The 21328-nt window shown below is 35.7% G+C and overlaps 1 protein-coding gene across 1 annotated transcript in view; it reads right to left on the bottom strand.

Annotated features, from left to right (window-relative positions):
* Window positions 1-21328, bottom strand: part of LOC118743127 — a gene marked incomplete in the record, with an annotated part of 118629 nt that overhangs the window by 6718 nt on the left and 90583 nt on the right. The window contains 6 exon segments of the mRNA XM_036475648.1: window positions 915-1322; window positions 1488-1572; window positions 5653-6017; window positions 7228-7426; window positions 9509-9676; window positions 13235-13307. Of these exon segments, the coding sequence (XP_036331541.1) occupies window positions 915-1322; window positions 1488-1572; window positions 5653-6017; window positions 7228-7426; window positions 9509-9676; window positions 13235-13307 (1298 nt within the window).

The raw sequence follows: 21328 nt of genomic DNA, 5'->3' as shown, positions 1-21328 counted from the left end.
GCTTAGTTGCTGATGCAAACGCAACTGTTGCTGGCTGAGACTGCGCGGTGGCCGCGCTGGCTGAACAACGCCGAAAAGCGGCGCTAGCGTATAACAGCTAACGCAATTGCAGTTGCTGCCCACCGCACAGGTTGTGTCGCGTCGTGAGCGACTTGAGCGCAAGCGGTGCGGTGAGAGCGTTTGTTGCAATTCGCGGCTTATACGACGAAAGCGTGACCGACTGGGGCGCGCATGCGCGGTTAAGGGCGGCGGCGGCGGCGGCGGCGACTGAGCGTCAATGTAATCTAGGTCAGGGTCGGGATAGTCTGAGTCAGTGAGGTGAAATTTGGTTGGCGTGAGCGGCGCTGGAAGTGGCGCATAGCAGGCGTCCATATCAGTCGGCAGCTGTCGCCGCGCGCAATTGCGACTATGATGACGGTGATTGTGGTGGCTGGGATTGTGATGCTGTTCAGTGTGGCGCTGATGATGGTGATGATGGTGGCGTTGAAGCGCTTGCTGCTGTAAGGACTGCTGCTGTCGATGTCGTTGTTGTTGTTGTTGTTGTTGATGTTGCTGCTGCTCTACTTTAAATTGTAAGCTACTGTTATGGTTTTTATTTTTATTGTTGTTGTGCTTGTTAAGTATTTGTTCGTGTCCGTCCATGCCATGAGCTGAGTCTGCCGCCATGCGCACTGGCGCCGCGGCGGCAGACAGCAGCTGTGGCAGTGCATTGTGCAGTTGTTTCTGTTGTTGTTGTTGTTGTTGTTGTGCTTGTACTTGTACTTGTGACTGTGCATGTGCTTGTAGCGTTGATGACTGTGCTGGATGCAATTGGTTCTTGCTGTTGTTATTGTTGTTGTGATGGTCCATTAGAAAATTCGCATTGGCCGCGTTCAACTGCTGCTGACAACCACTATTACTACTACTATAAATACCTATGCCGCTCTCAAAGCTGCGCGTCTGAAACATCGGATGCTGTGGCAGATGATGCTGATGATGTGCGATCGTAGCCGCCGCTGGATGATGATGATGTACCGCATGTGCCGCAGCGGCGGCCATTAACTGCTGTTGCTGAATGTGATGAGGATGCATGTGTGGTGGTGGCGGTGGTGCCACGTGCATGGAATGTTGCAAATTTGGCGCCGTCATCGACATGTGTAGCATGGAATTCTTCTTTTGGCTGAGCGTGTTCATGTTGCTGCCATTGGAGTTGCCGTTAGTGTTGCTCATAGTGCCATTGGCAATGCTGCCGTTTGTGCCGTGCTCTTTATGTTCCTTAGAGGATTTTGATGATTTCACGAAGTTCGGTACGCGTGCACGTAAGCCGCAGTAGTAGGGATCATCTGAAATGAGAAAATTAAGTGAGCAATCACATATTTAGTCAATTATCCTATTCGAAATATTTGCTACGAAGCCAATGATCTCTGTGGACTAAAAGAAACATTACGAATAGAGACTATTTCAGTTAAGTATGCATTTCAAATATCGAGTGTTCTTCAATCACTTACCATACTTATTATTGTCTTTGCCTTTGTCTGATTTGCCACGAGACAATTTGATTCTGGTATCCACATCGATATCATCGTAATCAGGCTGAAAGAGGAAAATTTAATTGTATATCTTGAAAGTTTATGTAGTTATCGCAATGGAACTTAGAGCTACATTCATTATGATCTATTTAGGTATAAAATACTCTGCGTCATAAACAAGGCGGATTGCGGCAATTCTTTTAGTGTCGGGGTGAACCTGGAGACAAGGTGACGGAGTCTCCTTTCAACCACAACTCATAAACCAAATGTGTGGTCCAAAAAATTTCCATCAATACTTCGTTCACGCCTTTATGGCAACCAGTCATTGGATAGAGTCACTACCCGCGCTATAGTTTAAAGAATACAGGTGTATCGTAAATCGACGCCCTTCATCTGTTTTCGGGGGTAGTCAAAATTAAAAGAAAACAAAACACTTGTCGCTTCACACATAGAGATAAATAGACGTAGAGATAATTGGCGTATTGTGCCCTCAGAGGGAGGCAGAAAGTGTATGGGCTCTTATCTTGGACATAGATGATCCTTGCACTTGTCTCTACTCCGTGAAACGACCTCACACTCCAGGAGGTGGAATGACGTCTGTTATTCGAAAAAAAATAAAAATAAACAATAAAGTTGTGTCTGTGTTTAGCCAAACCCACCTACCGAGATGTATTTCGACCCAATGAATCTGTATCTGAGGTTCGTTTGACTCGTATACCTCATAAATTTCGAGTTAATTGCGAAAATTGTGAAAAAATGCCAATTTACTCGAATTTTGAGGGTGTACGAGTTAAACGGACCAAAGATTCGAATTTAGCGGGTTGAAATACATGTCGGTAGGTGGGTCTGGAACACACCACAATTTTTTTTGTGTGCCGGTGCTATTAATCCTACAAAAGCTATTATTGCTCCATTTACTCGAGGGACGAAATTATCTACGACAAAACTGACTTTGAGCGGCACAGATATAGAAGCTAAATATCTTGGGTAACTCTTGATAAAGTATTCAACTGGAATGCATATTTGGATGCTGTTATCAATAAGGCGATGAAGGCCTTCCTTGCCTATTCACGTCTTTTGGGTAAACTATGGGGCCTTACTTTCATTAAACACTGTCCTAAAGCCAATAGTAACCTATGCTTCTTTAGAATGGTGGACTAAGTCAGCACAAAGAACCGCAAGCACTAAACTAAGTAAATTTCTTAGAATGGTTTGCATTGGAATTATAGGAGCTATGAAGACCTGTTCGGCTGATACACTCACAGCCTTGGATCCGATCTGAAAATCGCGGGTCACATGAAGGTCCTTATGAAATCCGCGAATGGCCCCATATTGCAAATAGGATAGGTACCGGGACATGATGGCAATGAGGAGGCTGACCCTAGCGAAACAGGGAGCTAATTCAGTATTTTATGGTTCGGAACCCTTTTGTGGGCTCACAAAGCATACATAAAAGGGACCATAAACAACTGGGTAGAAAGAAATGTTCAACCGGCACTGGATGGAATGTCTAGGGCAGAGACAAGCCAAACGATTTATATCTCCTTCAAAAGAAGCTTGAAAGATACTATTGAATTTAGGCAGAGATGACTCCAAAAACTCTCTCCAGGTGCTACACGGAACACTGCTCCCTTCGCTATCACCTCAGTAAAATTAATTTCTCAGAAACAAATGCCTGTGCGCTGGGCGAATAAGCGCAGATGAGCACACTTGAGTGGTGCTACTGTTAATATATTTGCGGTCTTGAACAAAACGCCCTTGGCAGTACTAAGCTACATTAAAGGCCTTCCCATATAGGTCGCAGCGCCACGCACATTAGATCGCTTTAGATACCGCGGTGCAGCGCTATGGGAGGAATCGAACGTTGATTCTGTCGCGCGCACCTCTAGCCACCTGACCTTGCTTCGACTTGTCCTAACCCACTTAAGAGGTACTTCCTATTTTATCGCTCATCATATCAAAGCACTTGCAATCAAATTCATAGCGACTTAACCGGATTATATCAACGTTTTTCAAATTAAATCGAGCTTGGCGCCAAAAAAAAGAAGTTTGATTTATTTGGGATTTCGGCATAACGCTACTTAGCTATTAACTCTAATGTACGTTTAAAGAGAAGGTATGGATTTTTATTTTAACTACAAATACATATTTCATATTGCACAAAATGCAATTCGTTGCATTTCAACAAACCACTGAATCGCCTCAAGCGAAGAAGGGCACCACCGAGTCGATCAACTGCAAAGCAATAAAAAATATGAGCGCAGACCGCTTTGCAACGCCAATCCAATGTAATGCATATCAATGCAAAACTTGTTCTTCATATTCATACCAGTAAGTATGAAATGTAGTTTATGTACCTACATACATACCCACTAGGTACATAAATGTGTGCTTATAAATATAGTTAGTTGGAAGTATGTCAAAATAACTGCAATTGCCGTTTGATATCGCGTGTAATTAATATGCGAAGAATGTTGTATTTATTGCGCATGCGCGCGCACACACACAAACCAAGCAGCACAAGGCAACACAGTTAGTGCATTACAGCTACCAATTGTACGCCTTGTTGTTGTTGTTGTTGCTGCCGGTTCAAACTATGCCATGCCGCAGCCACTTCAGCTAAGAATAATAAATTGTAATCACAATCGAAATATGCTTCGCCCATTGACACACTCCAATTGGAATATCGGAGGCTAAGAGACAAGTTTGTCACTTTAGTTTGTTCCCATTGTAATTTTAAAAAGAAAAAAAAAAGAAAAAATTACTTTTTAGTTTGGTTATAAATACTGAAGCTTGTCGCGAAATTCATATGCAAGTATATACACATATTTTTTGTTTGCTTCAAATGGAGTGCCAAAAAAATTTGGTAGCAGGCAAAAAAAATTTGCTTTCTTTAAACGAACTGAATGGTCTTCAAACGATCAGATTTGGACATCTTAAATAACTCAAAAGTACTGATGTTTTACATGCATTGGGTGACTCTCTTGACAGCGCAAGTATTCAGAAAGTATTTGGAAGAATTAAAATTTTTAAAAATTTTTGAAGTGAATGGAGACTGCACACGGAAATCGTATTTTCCTCTACATTAGAACGAAAAGGGTACAGGTAGGGATAAAGAATGAAAAATGATAAAATATAACCGTAAGCTTATAAGAAAAATATATTTTCAATAACATCTCAGAAATGTCATAATTTTGCAGCACTCTTTTCTCCTTTTCATGAACTGTGTACTACTGAAGAGCTACGCAGAACTATTTTTACTTTTTTCAAACATTTAACTTTTTCTACTTAAAAAAAGTTTTAGGCTAAATTTTGCGGGACTTTTTTTTTACTTACTTATACATTTTCTACTCTTTTGAAAACATTTTTTTTTGCGTAATTTAGCAGAATTTTTTTTCTTTCCAGGAACTCTAGAACTGTTCAAAAGCTACCCAGAATAATTTTTATTTTAATTTTTTTCAAAAATTTTTTTGACTTGTTTGAAAAAAATTATTTTAGGCGTTCTTTTTCAAAGCTTTTTTTTCCTTTTTTTTCTAGAAAAAATACTTGGAGCCATTTTCATTTTTTTCAAACATTCAACTTTTTCGACTTTTTTGAAAAATTTTTTTTTGCGTGTAAATTTGCAGAGCTTTTTTTCTTTTTGTAAACTCTAGAACAGTTGTAAAGCTACCCACAATAGTTTTTAATTAAAATTTTTTCAAACATTAAACTTTTTAGATTTTTTTTGAAAATACATTTTTTGGGCGTAATTTAACAGATTTTTTTTTTGTATTTGTTTTTTAATATCAAATAAACAAATATAAATAAAATAAATATTCAAGTTTTTCGAAAAAAAAAATTCAGGCGTAAATTTGCAGAGCTTTCTTCTTTTCAGGAACTCTAGAACCTTTTAAAAGCTAACAGAAGAGTTTATGTATATTATTATTAAAACAAAAATATTTTAAGCGTAATTTTACAGATATTTTGTACTTTGGAACTCAAGAACTATTGAAATGCTGCTCCGAAAAGTTTTTTATTTGCCTTTTGCGACATGTCGTATGCTGCATGAATTTGGCAAAAACATAAAAAATATGTTTTTTTTTAAATATTTTTTTTTGTCATTTTGTATGCCAACTTCACAGGCATTCCCTATGCCAACACTCACCTTCGGTATGATGTCATGTGCGTAGATATTGTCGCGTGGCGGCAATTTCGGCGGCTTTTCGCTCCGCTTATGTGCCAATTGTTGTGTCTGCAACAACAACTGTTCACGTGTGGCTGCCACATGACCGGCGACAGCTGCTCCACCATTGATGCCGACGCCACCATTCTCTCTATGCAAACCAATGCCCATGCCAGCTGCTGACTGTTGTTGTTGTTGCTGCTGCTGATGATGGCCCGAACTGCTGCCAGCACCGAAACCAGAGCTGCCCGAACTGCCGCCACTACCATTGCCGGCCACACTGTAAGGATCTTCATCGGGTATGGGAATTCTTGGGCGATTCTTAATGTCCACAACTGGACGTTGCACTGTAGTGATAAAAGAAAAAAAAAAAAAAAACGATAAAATTTTAGCAAGCTGAAAAATGTAGAATTTCGTTATGTTAGATGCTGTTCGAAAACACACAAATCATTTATTGCTGCCAATTGTGCGCCGTAGATTTTGCTACCAAGAAATATGTAAATTTGCAGGCTATGCCGCAGCGCTGGCATGCTATTGGTTATTGCAGCTATTTTGCTGCTATCACATTGTTATTGTTTCATTACAATTGACTATGTATTTAGAATGCGTTGACATGCGTTCGATGCGTAGATGCACGGATACACTTACGCATACTTATGGATTTTTGATTTATGAGACAAATGCTTTGGGACAATAGTTTCGTGGTGCGTGTGGCATGCGGTTGGCGTGCATGCTGCATTCTGTGTATTTCTTTATTTGCCGCCCTTTATCTTGCTCGATACAGAAGCCAGAAGCTGACACTTTGACATTTTAAAAGCGAAATGAAAATGTTCGCTTGTTGGCATTTGAAATTTACCGCAAAAAATGTAGCTTTGCATTCTTATAAGCACACAGACTTTTTTACATAAACACATACATATGTATGTAAAGTAGGTGCATTAAAAGTTTATAGTTACAGAAGTGTGCTCGTAGCTGCGCGCAAAAGCGAAAGGCCAGCCTGCAGCCGCAACAGCATTGGTGCAACAAACGGCGCACCACAGCGCTTGAGAGCGGTAACAACCTTGAACTGCTTGTCTCGCAAATGGGGAGTGAAACGCAAGAAGTTACAAAAAAAAAAAATTAAGATATAAATGAAAAATAGAAATATCGCATACATGCATTCATATGCAGGTATGTGGGTATGTAAGCAGGTTTATTCGCTGCTACTCCGTCGCAATTCAAACAAAAATGAGATCTTCGTGCGGATGCATGAGATGTATGCATGCACTTTCAACCTCATGCAACTATAACAATTTAACTACAACGACATTAGCCAGCTATAGATATACTCACTACGACGATGAAGCGCAAGCGCAGCCAAACCTAATAAATTACTAACATTTTGCAGCACTTCACAAATGAATTGTTCAACGACGGGGGGTTTTTATTGCAATGACAATTGGCAGCTTTGTATCTATATCTATACATACATACATCAGGTTATGTCAGATATTCATTGGTATTTCTATTTAATAATTTAATTTGTAACTATTTTTATTATTCTTTCAATACACTTACCTGGTGGCAATTTGCTCTTCAACATATCCATGGCGACTACATTTACTATAAGCACCCAGATGGGACAATCTAGTATATCATTCTCCGATTTGACAAAGGCTACTACGGATAAGCATTGTGTTTCGAGGCGTCGACGATCGGGATAAGCGCGTCGCAGTTCACGATTTACATTTGATTGAAACTTTTTCATATCGAATAACTGGTGGGGAAGAAAAGGAAAAAATGTTGTAATGTTTATGACAATTATTTATCTTAAAATCCTACGTATCATCAAAAAATGTATGTATGAAAAAGTCTGTGAAAAATCTGAAATAAATACAACGCTTAGTTAACTAACTATATCCGAGTGTTTACCATACTGGGCCTATTTTTAGAATTTTATATATGAAAACCTTCTCAAACAAAAAACTCAAGTACATTTTTTTTTATAACCATGTAAACAGCTTAGCTTTCGGGTAAAATTTGCGATAACCCAGCGGAAAATTTGTAACTGCCCTGGTGTTACCCAGCAAGAAATCTGAAATTGCTTCTTGTGTGCGCGAATGAACATTCTGGTATAGTTTACGGCTATTTAAAGGCCATTTAAGGCGTAGTTATGTACAATTTGAGACTATTTCAGGACTATTTCGCCACAAGTTCGGGTTCTTTTCGGGGCAATTCAGCGCCATTTCGGGACTAGTTTGGAATCATTTTGGGACTAGCAAGGGCCAGTTTGAAGATTGGTTCAAGATCCCTTCGGAACAAGTTCACGCCTTTTTGATAACCACTTCAGGACTATTTCAGGACAATTTTGAGACTAGTTTGGGAAATAGTCCTAAATTATTGCCGAAGTGATTAAGAAAAATTCTTGTACTGGAAACATTAACCCTTAAAAAAACATTACTGTTTTAAGGCTTTCTTGAACAGCTTTTCTTTGATACAATATTTTCCGGACCGCATTTATATTTATTTATATACATTTATAGGGGAATATATTTTTGAATAGGTGGCAACTATCTATTAAAAAATATTACTGTTTTAAAGATTTTAAAACACTCTTCGGTGGATAAATATGTTAATTTTTAGCTGTGCTACCAAAATTTGCTTGTTTCATTAAAAAGGGTGGCAACCCTATTAATTAATTTTTTCTCAAAACACTTTCAACTCGTATCATTGTAGTTCATATTTAATATTTACATTTATTATATAATACGATCTACCAAATAGTTGGCAACTCTTAAAAATATTACCGTTTTTAAGCTTTCCTGAATACCATTGGTTTGTCGCAATTTTATATTGAGTTGAAATAAAGATCGTTTGGTTGATTTGTTTTCCAAAAGTTGCAATTCTATTAGTTTTTTCTCATTTCGCGTTCGTTTTATGTTATTTTCCGTTCCGTCATTACATTTACATTTATTCTAGGAAATGATTTTTTAAGAGGTGGAAGCTCTATTCAAAAATATTACCCATTAAACATTTCTCAGTCATCATTATTTGATAACAATATTTAGTATCTATTCGCAATCCGCAAAACAATACAATTAGTGAACATGATAAAGTTCCAATCAACCCCGTTACTAACCTAACCTTACAATTACCTTCCGGTGCAGTATAGGGCCACTGATGCCTTCTATAGATTCTTATCTTGAATCAAGACCAAGTGGCAGGAGTGTCACGCGGCATATTCTGTATATACTTCCTTTTTGGTGAAGAAGACGAACTTCGTCTTTTTCTTAGACCACTTAGTCAACAAGTTCAAGCAAAGAGAAATACGCCTCTTACCCAAGTGCCACGTTATCTCAGTAGGCAATCACCCGGAAGCCTTATCTATTGAGCTTCTCTAGCAGATCAGTTACGACGCGACCTCGGCGTGGGAAGGTTTGTGGATATATTTAGAACAGGGTTGCCACCTGTTAGAAAAGCCGAATTTAAATCAATTTCACACAAGTTATATGAAATACTAAAATATGGGTGTCAAACGGTGATCAGGACAAGGTTTAAAGCTATATTTTGAAGTCGGTTGCCATCTGTTCACTGACTTTACTATAGTTGGCGCATATAGGGTAACCGAGAAGGGGATGAGTTTTTTTCAAGAGGGGCATGACACCTTCCATAGATGTTTTACATTCAGAGAACCATAAATCGCACGACTCTGGAATGTGGTGAAGACATACCTGTGATAGTAGTTATGTAAGGAGGCATGGCACATCCAATATGAGTAAAATTTTTAAGCAGTAATTTCTTTACCCCGAAAAACGTCGGGTACTCTGCTAATTTAAGTTCAAAACAATGCAATACTTACTTTGACTATTTTTTCACTTTCCAATGCTTGATTTGGCAATTTGAGTATGTCTGCACCAATGGATGTCTCCTCGTTGGGGTTACTCGCTGTGCTCTTAATGTAGACATTACTTTTGGCATAGCGACGAACGAGTATATTACCAGCATCATCCATTTTAATTTTAACACCCTGAATATTTAGAAAATTGAAAAATGAAAATAAGAATGCATTTTATTATACGAATTTCGTTAGGTTAATTAAAAAGTATTAAGTTTGATATTTGTGTGAACTACATAATTCGTCTTTATCAATTTTTGTTTTTAAAAGGAAACGCTTTTTTTTTAATATGTATGTAATCTACATAATTGCCACCGCTGGCATAACATATCGCAACACCCCCATTAACACGAAATCCGCAGAGGACAGAAAACGCGAGTCCAACGACACGCACATACATACATATGTACCTTCCACACAGCTTCATATATAAGTGTTAGCCGATTAACGCTAGAGCGTGGTGCTATGCAGCCTCAAGCAATAGCTGCGGTTTTGTTTCTCGAATGTGAGCAACAATTTGGCAATAATTCTATGAACCTATGTACATACATATGGGCCATTCCAGCGAAGACGGCACCAAAGGTACAAAAAATTACATAGAGTGACAATGGTGACGCAGGCAGAATACTTCTTTAGAAATCGATTTTTGTCGATTTATTTTTCATCATTTTTCTTTACTTTTATTATTATAAACGCAGCCGTGCGCAGTGCGACTCTCTCTGATATAATAATTTTTGATCAAGCAGTCAAGGCCTTTCATGGACCCATGTTCAAATAAGGGCCTTTTCTCAAAAATATAATACATAAATATTCACATCAAGCCAGTAGTGCACATTTAACTCACTAACTGCAGTGACTCACACAAATGACCACGTCTTTATTTTTTTTAAATATTCGTAAAGTTTTTCGAGCTAACTTTTTTTATTACTTTTTTATAAAAATAACATCCATCCATCCATCCACTTTCATCAAAATTTCAACATTTTAATCTGGAACATTTTTGGCTATGCAGTCATAGGCCATAAAATTTTACTCCAATGAAGTGCAAGTTTCAAACCTCTAAAAAATACCGTTGATTTTTGAGAATTAGTTTTTGCACTTTTTTCAATATAATCGAGAATTTCTTATTAAATAAAGTGCGGGAGACAGTTGGCAACAACATTTCAAAAAATCAACATCCGTTTTTGTAAATTGCACTTGTTATACGAAAAACCGTAAAAGCAATCTCAAAAAAAAAAAATCTTAAAAATCAACGCGATTTTTCAGTCGGTTGAAACTTGCATCATTATACTAAAATTCTATGAGCTATAAAACGGCATACCCAAAAAATGTTGTAGAGATTCAGATTAAAAAGTTGATATTTTGATGAAAATTTGTTGAATTTTCCTAAATTTTGTATAAAGTTTCAAACTGGGATTTATATGGTTTTGGTTACAGTTTGAACAGTATTTTTATAGAAAAATAACAAAAAATTTAACCCGAAAAATATTACGAATATTTAAAAAAATCAAATCCTTGGAGTCACTGCATGTGTCCTTAATAGTGACCGGAACAAAATTTTTTTTTTTAATTTCAAAAATTTTTCTTAAATCAAAAAATGCACCAGTGAACGAAATATATGTAGCTTGTCCAAAGTTTTTTTTTAATTTTAAAAATTTTCTTTAAAACCAAATTAATGGTTAAAGTTTGAGCAAAGAAAAGTTAAAATGTCGTTACCTTGGAATGCCCCGAATTCTATTAATGCTCCCTACAAAATATTTTTCAGCATTCGTTTTGTAAACAAGCAGTGTTTTGTAAAAACATTACTGATATCGGTTTACTTTCAAATAAACGAAAAAAAATCTGTTTTATAATATTTTTTAGTGTTGTTCATTCAACTACTTTATCAGGTTAAGTGGCGATTTTGTGTTCTCGCATAACAATGGTTCAATAAATATTAAATTCAGCGAAGTGATTTTGTCTAATGGACATTACTTGTTCTCTAAATTGAACATTTGCAGCCAAATTTACTCACTTTATCGCACCTAAACCCAGTTTTTTTTTAATTCGTATTTATCTTTGCACTTCGTATGATTCACGCTTTTCTATTTTCAGGCGCTGTTACACCAAAGATATATTTAATGTTTATTTGCTAACCAGCCTCTGATTAATGTTCTTTTGTAGTAGCACAATTGCGCTCATTTATTCTTGCCAACCACTTTGACCCGGTGAATTTTTCTCAATCGCTGATTGGTTGCTGGTTTTTTTTTTTTGTAGTAATTCTTGGCTTATTCACTGTAATGAATAACAGTATTCGGAGGAATAAAATTAAAAAAAATATATATATATTCCGTTCATTTATCATTTTGGTACACAGATATTACATCGAACTGGCTTTGAGGGCTATTGCTTAGAAGAGTAATTTACTACCATTTATGTATTAGAAAAAAAAATAATAATAACAGATACATGATGTAATTATTTATTTAAAAGAAATTATACATGTAAGCCCACATTTGATATGAAAGTGTTGTTTATTTAATTTTATAAGAGATTCGGAACCACAAAATTATAATATTGCATTACCTTCATATATAGACTGGGTCGCACTCTATACGAAAAAAACGTTTTTGGTTACCCTAGTTACTTGAAAGGAATTTTGAAGTCATAAAAGCGAATTTTAGGCGATTCAATATCTAGGGGTTATCCTCGATCTCAAACTAACATGACAGATTTTTTAAACCAGATTTTTGCCTTCCCATCTACTCTTTTATATGCAGAATTAAATTTTTTAGCAATCTAACAGAAGACAATATTAAAAGTTCAAAAGGATAAAATCCCCAAACACTGATCATATAAATATGTACTAGGCATAATTTCTCTGAAAAATTCAACATTCTTGCGAGCTTCATATTATAAAGGAAAACAATGTTTCTAAGTCCCTAGTTCCTAGAGTATCTAGATGCATTTCTGCATCCAAAATAAAATTTTGATAAATTTCGCTTACGTAAAAAAAATCTAAACTTTTTCAGATATGAGTGTGTTAGATATACCGCTTAGCTGGGGATGAGTCGGATGATCTGCGGGTGGTTTTTTTTATCATTGTGTAGGAAAGCTGCACGTGATAATTGTAAAAGTACATAAATGTAACTAAATACCAACAGATCTTACACAAAAAAAAAACAAAATCTCTTCAATTGAAGCGAATTCTTCTGTCATCTTTGCGGCTTTTAGGACGAAGCCACTGAGCCACTGGGACCTGGCGTTATATGGCGTCTTCGAATAAAAAAAAAATTATGAGCAGCTTTTTCATGGCAGAAGTACACTGGGAGGGATGCCATTGCCAGAAAAAAAACGTTTCTTTTGAGGTTCGATTGGTACGTTCCTCTAACTAAGCTGCTACTGCGGCCGGAAATTGAAGACATGGATGATCTTTGGTTTCAGAAGGTCAATAGGCCACCTTGGAGCTGCGATTGGAAGTCTTTAGACTTTTTTGTAGGCTGTCGGAAAGGATTGAAGATTTAGGCCCTTGAGACGAAGCAAGCTATTAGTGAGATAGAGCTAGAAAACGCCACTAAGGTCTTGGAAAACTTTTTCTTATTGTTCATTTTTTTTAATTTTAAAAAGAACCCACTATATGGACCATCCTTTATAGTACTCGTATATGTATTTATGTGAGTAGTATACTAACAATTAAAAATTTTTACTCACCTGTCCTATATGCCGCTTATATTCATCGGTCTTCTGATCGCGCATTGGATTATCGAAACCACATAAGCCGATGCTGCAATTAAAAAAAAAAAAATAATAATAAATAAAAAATTAAAAAATTATGCAAATTTGAAAATTTGATAATAAGTAAAATAATGTTTTTTAACCATTGGCAGGTTAATTGATAAAATCTATAAATAAAATTTAATTTAGATTAAAGTGCATGCCCTCTTTTAGCTAATGCACGTATTTAATGTCCTATACTTTCGATTTGCTCTATTTCGCGGCTACTACAACACTATTTATTCGACTGTAGACTTGAGATGGGCGCGGGTCCCGTGGGTACTCCTATCTTTCACTAAATAAACTTCACAAGAATTTCCAATAAATTTTAAGTAATATACATTAATATCTTTTTTATCGAATAATCTACTTTCATTATACTTGAAGACTTGACTAATTTTGGCTATGGCTCTTTTGCTTGTTCTTCGTTTCCGTCTCTGAATTTTCTAAATTTAAAATTAGTACCGTGCGCCCGGGTATCCTGCGCGAATCCCTACTATAGACCCATTCTGTTGGCGCGCGCCCTCATTGAGCAGCGGCCTGTAATAATCCCGATTACACGTCCAAGCATTCATGCTCGAATGCTATGCTTTTCCATAAAGGTACAATAATTCAATAAATTACTCATACGCCGTGGTGACGTGCATGAACTACTTAACTTTTGACACACGAACTATGAGTTATTCGGCAGCTAAGTGTGTTGGCTGTCAAATGCGTCTAGGCTCAATTATCTGATACAAATACATACACACACACACACACGAAGTAGATATGCAAGTAAGTACGTGTATGAGCATGTCCCTTCACTATGACTCATAAAAATATAAGAGAAAAATGGCAATCCAAACAGCTCCAAAAATTGCCGTCACTTGTGGCTAATTGGTATATAATAAAGTGTGCATTGCAACAAATATTATACACAAATGCGTCAACCTGCAAATGCATGCATAGAGAAGCAGCGCGCAATGCTATAAGGTGTTACAGTTGCACCACGCCCTCAACAGCCAAACTACGCGCAACGTCAATTGCAATTAACAGAATTCATACATACGTACTATGTGCAATAAATTAGTTAAACGCGCCCACTGTACGAAAAGGAGAACGTGCCGTGCCACCTTCTCACACATTCATGAGTTGTTTTGGGCGGCGAGATTAATCTAATTGCACGTGCAAACCTTTGACTTGCATGAAAATAAGATAACACACATACCGGTGCATATAAGCTACCACATGTCACACATACATATATGGAGACTCATATGTCGCGCCATTTTTTTTAAGCAAATTTTCTAAAAAGTCACAAAGAAGTTGCGTTTCGCCGTCGTTGTTAGCCATTTTGTGTTGTTGACGACGCCACATTAATCATTCGCATGGCGTAAATTCGCGCGCAGCGGTTGAGCAGTCGGTGGCGGTGGCACTCAATCAATGCTTGTATGCAAATTTTGTGCAAAAAGTCAAGTCGCATGTGTCTTAGCTCAAAATGAAATTTGGCATTTTTGATTTTATTTAATTATTTTTTAACCATTTTGTACCATTTAGTACCGCAATGGACCGCATTCCAATTGGTTGCTTTGCGTAAAAGCCGCAATGTGTTGTAAAATGTTGCAACATAAGCGCTGTGTATGCCAAGTGGTAAATGCACAAGTGTTGTCGCACCATTCGAAATAGCTTTGGCTTGGCGTCGGAGGCAGCTGTATGCAATGCAGTTTTGCTCGCTTGTCGATGAAAATTTTGAAAGTTTCTTAAGTGGATTATTTTATTGTTTGATTGTTGATGGCTGTTTCATTTGCTGTTACGAGCATTGTTTATGTAATTGTTTGTCTGTTGTACATATGTGCGGTACAAAGTGCACTATTTGATCCATGAGTCATTGGTCATTGCTCTTGAGTCTATATAGAAGTTTGTGTTTTTATTTATTTTTTTAAATTCAATTCCAAGAAACAAGGATGCCAGTTTATGAAAACTGCAAATTCGACCTAAAATATGGAATAATTTGTTTGTAGACTCATGACAGCCACTGATTGGCCGCCGTGACTTTTCCGGAAACCAATTGGGGTTCTAAGACAGTTAAGAAGGTGAATGTGCGACTGAGTACGAGCCAATGGCGTATTTACGCATACACAATATAAGGACCGACTGTAAGCAATGGAGAAGTATCTTTCTTAATTGTGGATGTTAACGCAAGCTCATTGGAAGACCTAGTGATATACAGAATAGATGAACCGGAACCGGAGAACCGGATCCTTTATAAAACTGACCGGTCTGGTTCTTAAAAGAACCAAAAAACGTTTCTGAAACTCGATTCCAAAAGAACCGAAACTCGAGTCCAAAAGAACAGAAAAACGGTACCGGAAGAACCGAAACTCGATTCCAAAAGACCCGAAACACCGTTGCGGATGAACCGAGACTCGACTCTAAAAGACCCGAAAAACGGTTCCGGCAGAAACGAAACTCGATTGCCAGCGATGGTTCCATAAGAACTAGAAAATGGTCTCTGAATAACTGAAAAAATAAGTAAAAAGAACTGAGAACCATTCCAGAAAAACCGAAAAACCGATGCTACAGAACCGAAAATCTGCCATCACTGAAAAAATTTATTGTTTTGGCATAAAGTCTAAATATGAAGATATCAGCCAAAAATTCGGTTAAGATATGTACTATACGAGTTCTGAGTTGACCTACAAAATTTTGTTCTGTTCACTACTATTACTATATCATATAGCCGCTATATAACCGATCTGGCCGACCTAAACCAACTTCGTCGTTTTTGATGCCATCGACTTGAAATTCGGTTTGTGTATGTATTACAAAGTTCTGAGTTGACCTACCAAATTTTGTTCGGTATGAGGCATCATCTTATCTCACGTATATGTATGCGTTCGTACATCCTACTGGAATTTACAATAATTTTTATTTTTCGCGTTTAATCAATAAAGAAATTATTATTATTTAATTTTTATATTTTCGATCAAAAGCAATGACTTTTATAATTTTTATTTTTTCGCTCAAAAATAATAATTATTTTTGAGTTTTATTTTTTTCCTTTCAATCAAAAAACTCCAAAGCTATACCAGCGTGATTTCCGACGTATCCTTTTCACAGGTAGCTGCACTCTAATAAAATAATAAATGACGCATTTCAAATTGTATTAGTAATCATTATTTTTAATTGGAAAAATAAAAGTAAAAAATGATGATTATATTTGAGCGAAAAAATAAAAATCATTAAATAATTATTTCCGTTGAGTGAAAAGTAAAACTCAATTATAATGCTTTATTATTTTTAACTGAAAAAAATAAAAATCATAAAATACTGATTAAATGCTGATTTAAACTATTTTACTCATAATGATTACCGTCCCTGGTTTTAAATAAAGCACTGGCGCGGAAAACGCATAAATAAATTTAATTTCATGTATTTTATTTTTGTAAAATTTTTGTAACACAAATATCAACTAAAGAATGAATGTAATATATTTATTTACTTTATTTTTATTTTTAACAAAAATATAAAATGAAATTGATTTTTTTTTAATCCTCTGTTAAGCTATTTCGATAGGGCCTATTTCCGTTACCACTTTTTGAGAACCGGAAGCAGTGCAAATTCCCGGTTCTCCTTAGAAACGGACTCGAGAGAACCGGTTCTTTAAGTAGTCGAAACCGCACATCACTATTTCGAGCTAAATGCGGGTAACGCACTCATCTACAAACGGGGCGTATTCATTTCTGGGTGGTTTTATCTTTGTTAGGATGGATATCTCAGTGGTCGATAATACTAAAAAAAAATCTTGAATTTTTGATTAAAGAAAACAAAACCAAAATCATTCGAGCGGTTTTCGAGCGTTTTGCTAAAATACGCTAGAAGTTCATGTTCAAACATCCGTATCGACCGAACTTATTTAGACTTCCTGGCTTGCTTTGTTTTAAAATTGCTTCTCGTTAGTACATATTTTTGCACAAATTAGTTTTAAATTTCATTTACCAGTTCGTTTGATTTCGTATACCGTTTTTTGTGTTCTCTTCAGCAGCTTGTCCTTCTCCGCCTATGCAAATTTTGTTAATTAAGTGCTTACGTTTTTGTTTATTATTTTTTGGTTTTATTTTTCTTGATGGCACACATTTTTTTTATTTACCACTGGCAATGCCACTGCTGCGGCTATAAATACAGCTACTGTATATGTAATTTTAGCCAGCATTGCTGTGATTTTTGAGCTAACACTTTGTAATGGTACTCTAGTTGGTTTGTGCTCTTTCCCGCACTTCTTCATATCTGCCCTCTTCCCCATTGGTTCTTTAACAACAATTTAACTGTTTATATAAAAATGTTACTGTTGACTGCATTTGCATTTACATACTACTACATACATATTTACGTATGTACTAGTATCTTCCTGCCTACCGTTTGACGTTTGAATGCCGCTTGATTTATTTGCTAAATACAATTCTAGCGCGGCCACAGCGCGCGTCGTCACATTAATGAAACGTTGTTGCTGTGCTGCTGCTTCTTGTTAGTTGTAGATGATGTTAGCGTATAGCAGATTTTGATGATAGTCTTGCTGCCTTGATTGCATTGCCGTTGTTTTGTTCTAACTATTGGTACTGCTGCTGCTGCTGCTGCTGCTGCGGTTCTGCAATTTGGCTGGCAATTACCATTGCTGATCCGGGTAGCAAGTGGCGAGTGGCAAGTGGCAGTTGAAACATAGCAGAGGTGCGCTCGAAACTGTGTCAGTGTTGTTGTTAATTTAACTATGTAATATTGTTCTCCATTTATGTTTGATTTCCATTTTCAATGCTTTTCTTAAAGTTCTTGATTTTTAGCAGCATAATTTGGGGTTTAGCTGAAATTGTTTCGTAGTTTACTTGTCTTAAGAAAAAAATATATACGCTCACTCCATTATGGCTGCGTACACCCTTTTTTTAATATTCACAGCTATATTTTTTTTGTTAGTTTTGTACAAAGATATGATTCATGCTATAAATAAGGCTATATAAATCAAAGTTTCAAACTGTATAGAAAATTAAGGAAAATTTAACGAATTTACATCAAAATTTTAAACTTAAAAAAATTTCTGGTATGCAGTTTTATAGCCCATTCAATTTTACCATGACAATGTACAACTTTGAAGCGGCTAAGAAATCGCGTTGACTTTTAATAATTTTTTTGCTGACGGCTCTAGACATTTTTATCCATACAAGGTATGAGCGAATTTTTTTTAAGCAAAAAATATTTTTAAAAATAAAAAATAAAAAAAATATAAAAAATCAGCGCGATTTTTTAGCCACTTCAAACTTATACATACTAAGATTGAACGGGGCATAAAACTGCATACCAAATACTTTTAGAAAGTCTGAGCAAAAACCCTAAAATTTTGATGAAAATTCGTTAAATTTTCCTTAATTTTCTATACAGTTTAAAACATTGATTTATATAGTTTTTTGTATAGCATGAACAATATCTTTGTACAAAAATAACAAAAAAATATAGCTTTCAAAAAATTGTAAATATTAAAAAAAAGGTTGTACGCAGATATAGTGGTGTGAGTGTAAATTCGAAATGATTACACTCAAGGTGCCGTTTAGTGCACGCACCAGCAAAAGTAATAAAAATTCATATTTACGTTTATATGTATGCTTACGTTTGATATCCAAAATTTAGCTTGTTAGCTTGCGGTATTAAAGCGATCGTAATACATTATCAGTTGCCGAAAATTGTTAGCCATAAGTGTCGAGCAGCTTCCTCAAGTCGCTCACTCACAGCAAGAACAACGAACAGTTAATGGGTAAGAAACAAATTGCGGCACCGCTATTAAGTATAAAAATGCTTGCTTTACGCTAACGACGGGTGTTCTTTAATTAATATGCTAATAAAAAGGCAGTAAAAGAATTCTGCTCGCCTACATGGTGCTAAAATACAATATATTTTTAAGCATTTGTTATGCATCGAATTGTCCAAAAATCTTTTAAGTGAAACATTTATGGTCGATCAAGATAAGATTTTATGTGAAAGGCTAATTAAAGTGTACGAGAACAGCAACTAAGACACTATTTTACAACTGCTATTATCGGTAAATGTTTTACAGCAAGATAACAGGTACCGTTTAACGCAAGAACCTTTAAGAAACTGTTCAAACAAATTTTAATGCTTAATTAAATAATGTGAAATATGCTTTGACACATTTATAAAGACACGACTTCTGTGGATTTTTTAATAAATTTTCAAAAAATATTTTGAGTTTTAAGAAAATGCACTGAAACGAATTAAAATGTATTGTTGCAAGTGAAGTACGCAGAATTTGGTTATGCTTGTAACAATTGGGATGCTAGCAGAGCAATGTTGTTATTTATCAACTAGAGATGAGCACGTGACTCACGACCAGAAATGTCAATATGGTGTTTACATGAGGCGATTTTACAGGCAATTTTAGAGGCGATTAGTTGCATCAACTTCATTGGAAGCGATTAGTTATAATGCCATTTCTGCTTTCAACTAAAAGTTGCCTGTAAATCGTCTCATGTCAACCCTCTATAAGTATCTAAAATACAAGTATTTACAATACAAAAACAATACTTTTTACAAGGGCATTTTGTATTTTTATTTGAAATAATTATTTAAGCGGTATATGAGTAAAAATTTGTGTAGTGGGTCACAATTGTGCAATTATCTGTTTATGCTTCACAACGATAAAAGAATAATACAAGTTTCACAGTTTTTTGAAATTCGAATTATTTTGGATGTTATAGCTATTAACATTTTTCGAAAATGTTTAGATTTTAATTGTTTTCTCGCGATTGGTATTATCGATATGATTTCTTCCCATTTTTATTGTAAAGTAATTTTTTTGTAAAAATTATTAATGTTTCTTTTAAATATTACTGACATCTGAATGTCTTGAAAATCGCGTTTTGGGCTAATACGTACGTTCTATTAGCAATTATATGCATAAAAAAAAATTTTGCCGCAATCTTGTATGTATTCATATTCTTCACCTGAACAGCGAAAAGCCTTAACTAACAAAATTTTTCCTTTACATAAAATAATGAGGGTGTAGACTTGTTATTTGATGAGATGCTCGTTTATTCAATTCGTAAAACGGCAATTTGAAACAAAAAAGTTCTTAATTTTTAAATTAAGAAACCCCGTTTAAACCGGGTATTTGTTTTATATTTTTTCACATTTAGATAATGTTTACAGTGAGTCAGAAATAAAAGCCAGAAATAGAATAAAATGATTAAAAATGGGTATACCTATTATTTAAAAGACAAACCAAATGTTCTGTAAAATATATGTACATACATACGTAAATAACTAAATCGGAAAAGAATCTTCTAAGCAAACTTGATTATATTTGAGAGGAAGATTTGTAAAAATTTATGTTTTTTAGGTCCGCTTTGCTGGTAAAGATATTAAGTGACGTTATGCTTAGCAATGCACCAAGAAGAGCCTCGGATGTTACCCATGGAGGTAGTATTTTGCTCAACATAAGATTTTCCATAAAAGTAAGGGAGGCGGAGAAAAAGAAAACGAAACTATGGCGCCTGCGGATTCGTGGCAGGAAAGGCCAGTGCACTAACAATGAAGTTCTGCAAGCGGATGGTATACACTCTAAAAAATTTTTGTTTAAATTTGCACATATTAAGATAGGTAACCAGTTTCCTCTCTTCATGAGTGCAAATTTACACACCTAGTTAATTTAATTAAACACTGCCCGTGTACTTTTTTTTTGTCATATGTGTGGCGTAGAACAAATTTCAAATTAGACTGCTGAGTTCTAAACATTTATTTTTCACAATTTCACAGTTTACACATAAAATGTTTAAAATTTGCTCGAAACCATTTTTGCTTCAATTTACACATATAAAGAGAGTGAATCAGTTTCCTCTCCTAATGTGTGCAAAATTGAACACTGTCTGTTTACTTTTACATACCAAAGTTTTCACGTAGAGAAAATTACACACAAAGTGTTTAAAATTGAGTAAATATGAGCACTTAATGTTTATTATTAGTATAAAATATATTTTTACTTTAAAAATG

Source organism: Rhagoletis pomonella, unplaced genomic scaffold, assembly GCF_013731165.1.
Source record: "Rhagoletis pomonella isolate Grant_MI unplaced genomic scaffold, Rhpom_1.0 Rhpom_scaffold_00007, whole genome shotgun sequence".
Classification (NCBI taxonomy): Eukaryota; Metazoa; Arthropoda; class Insecta; order Diptera; family Tephritidae; genus Rhagoletis; species Rhagoletis pomonella.
The sequence above is the reverse complement of the archived record's forward strand: the minus strand, read 5'-3'. Positions and strand labels throughout refer to the sequence as shown.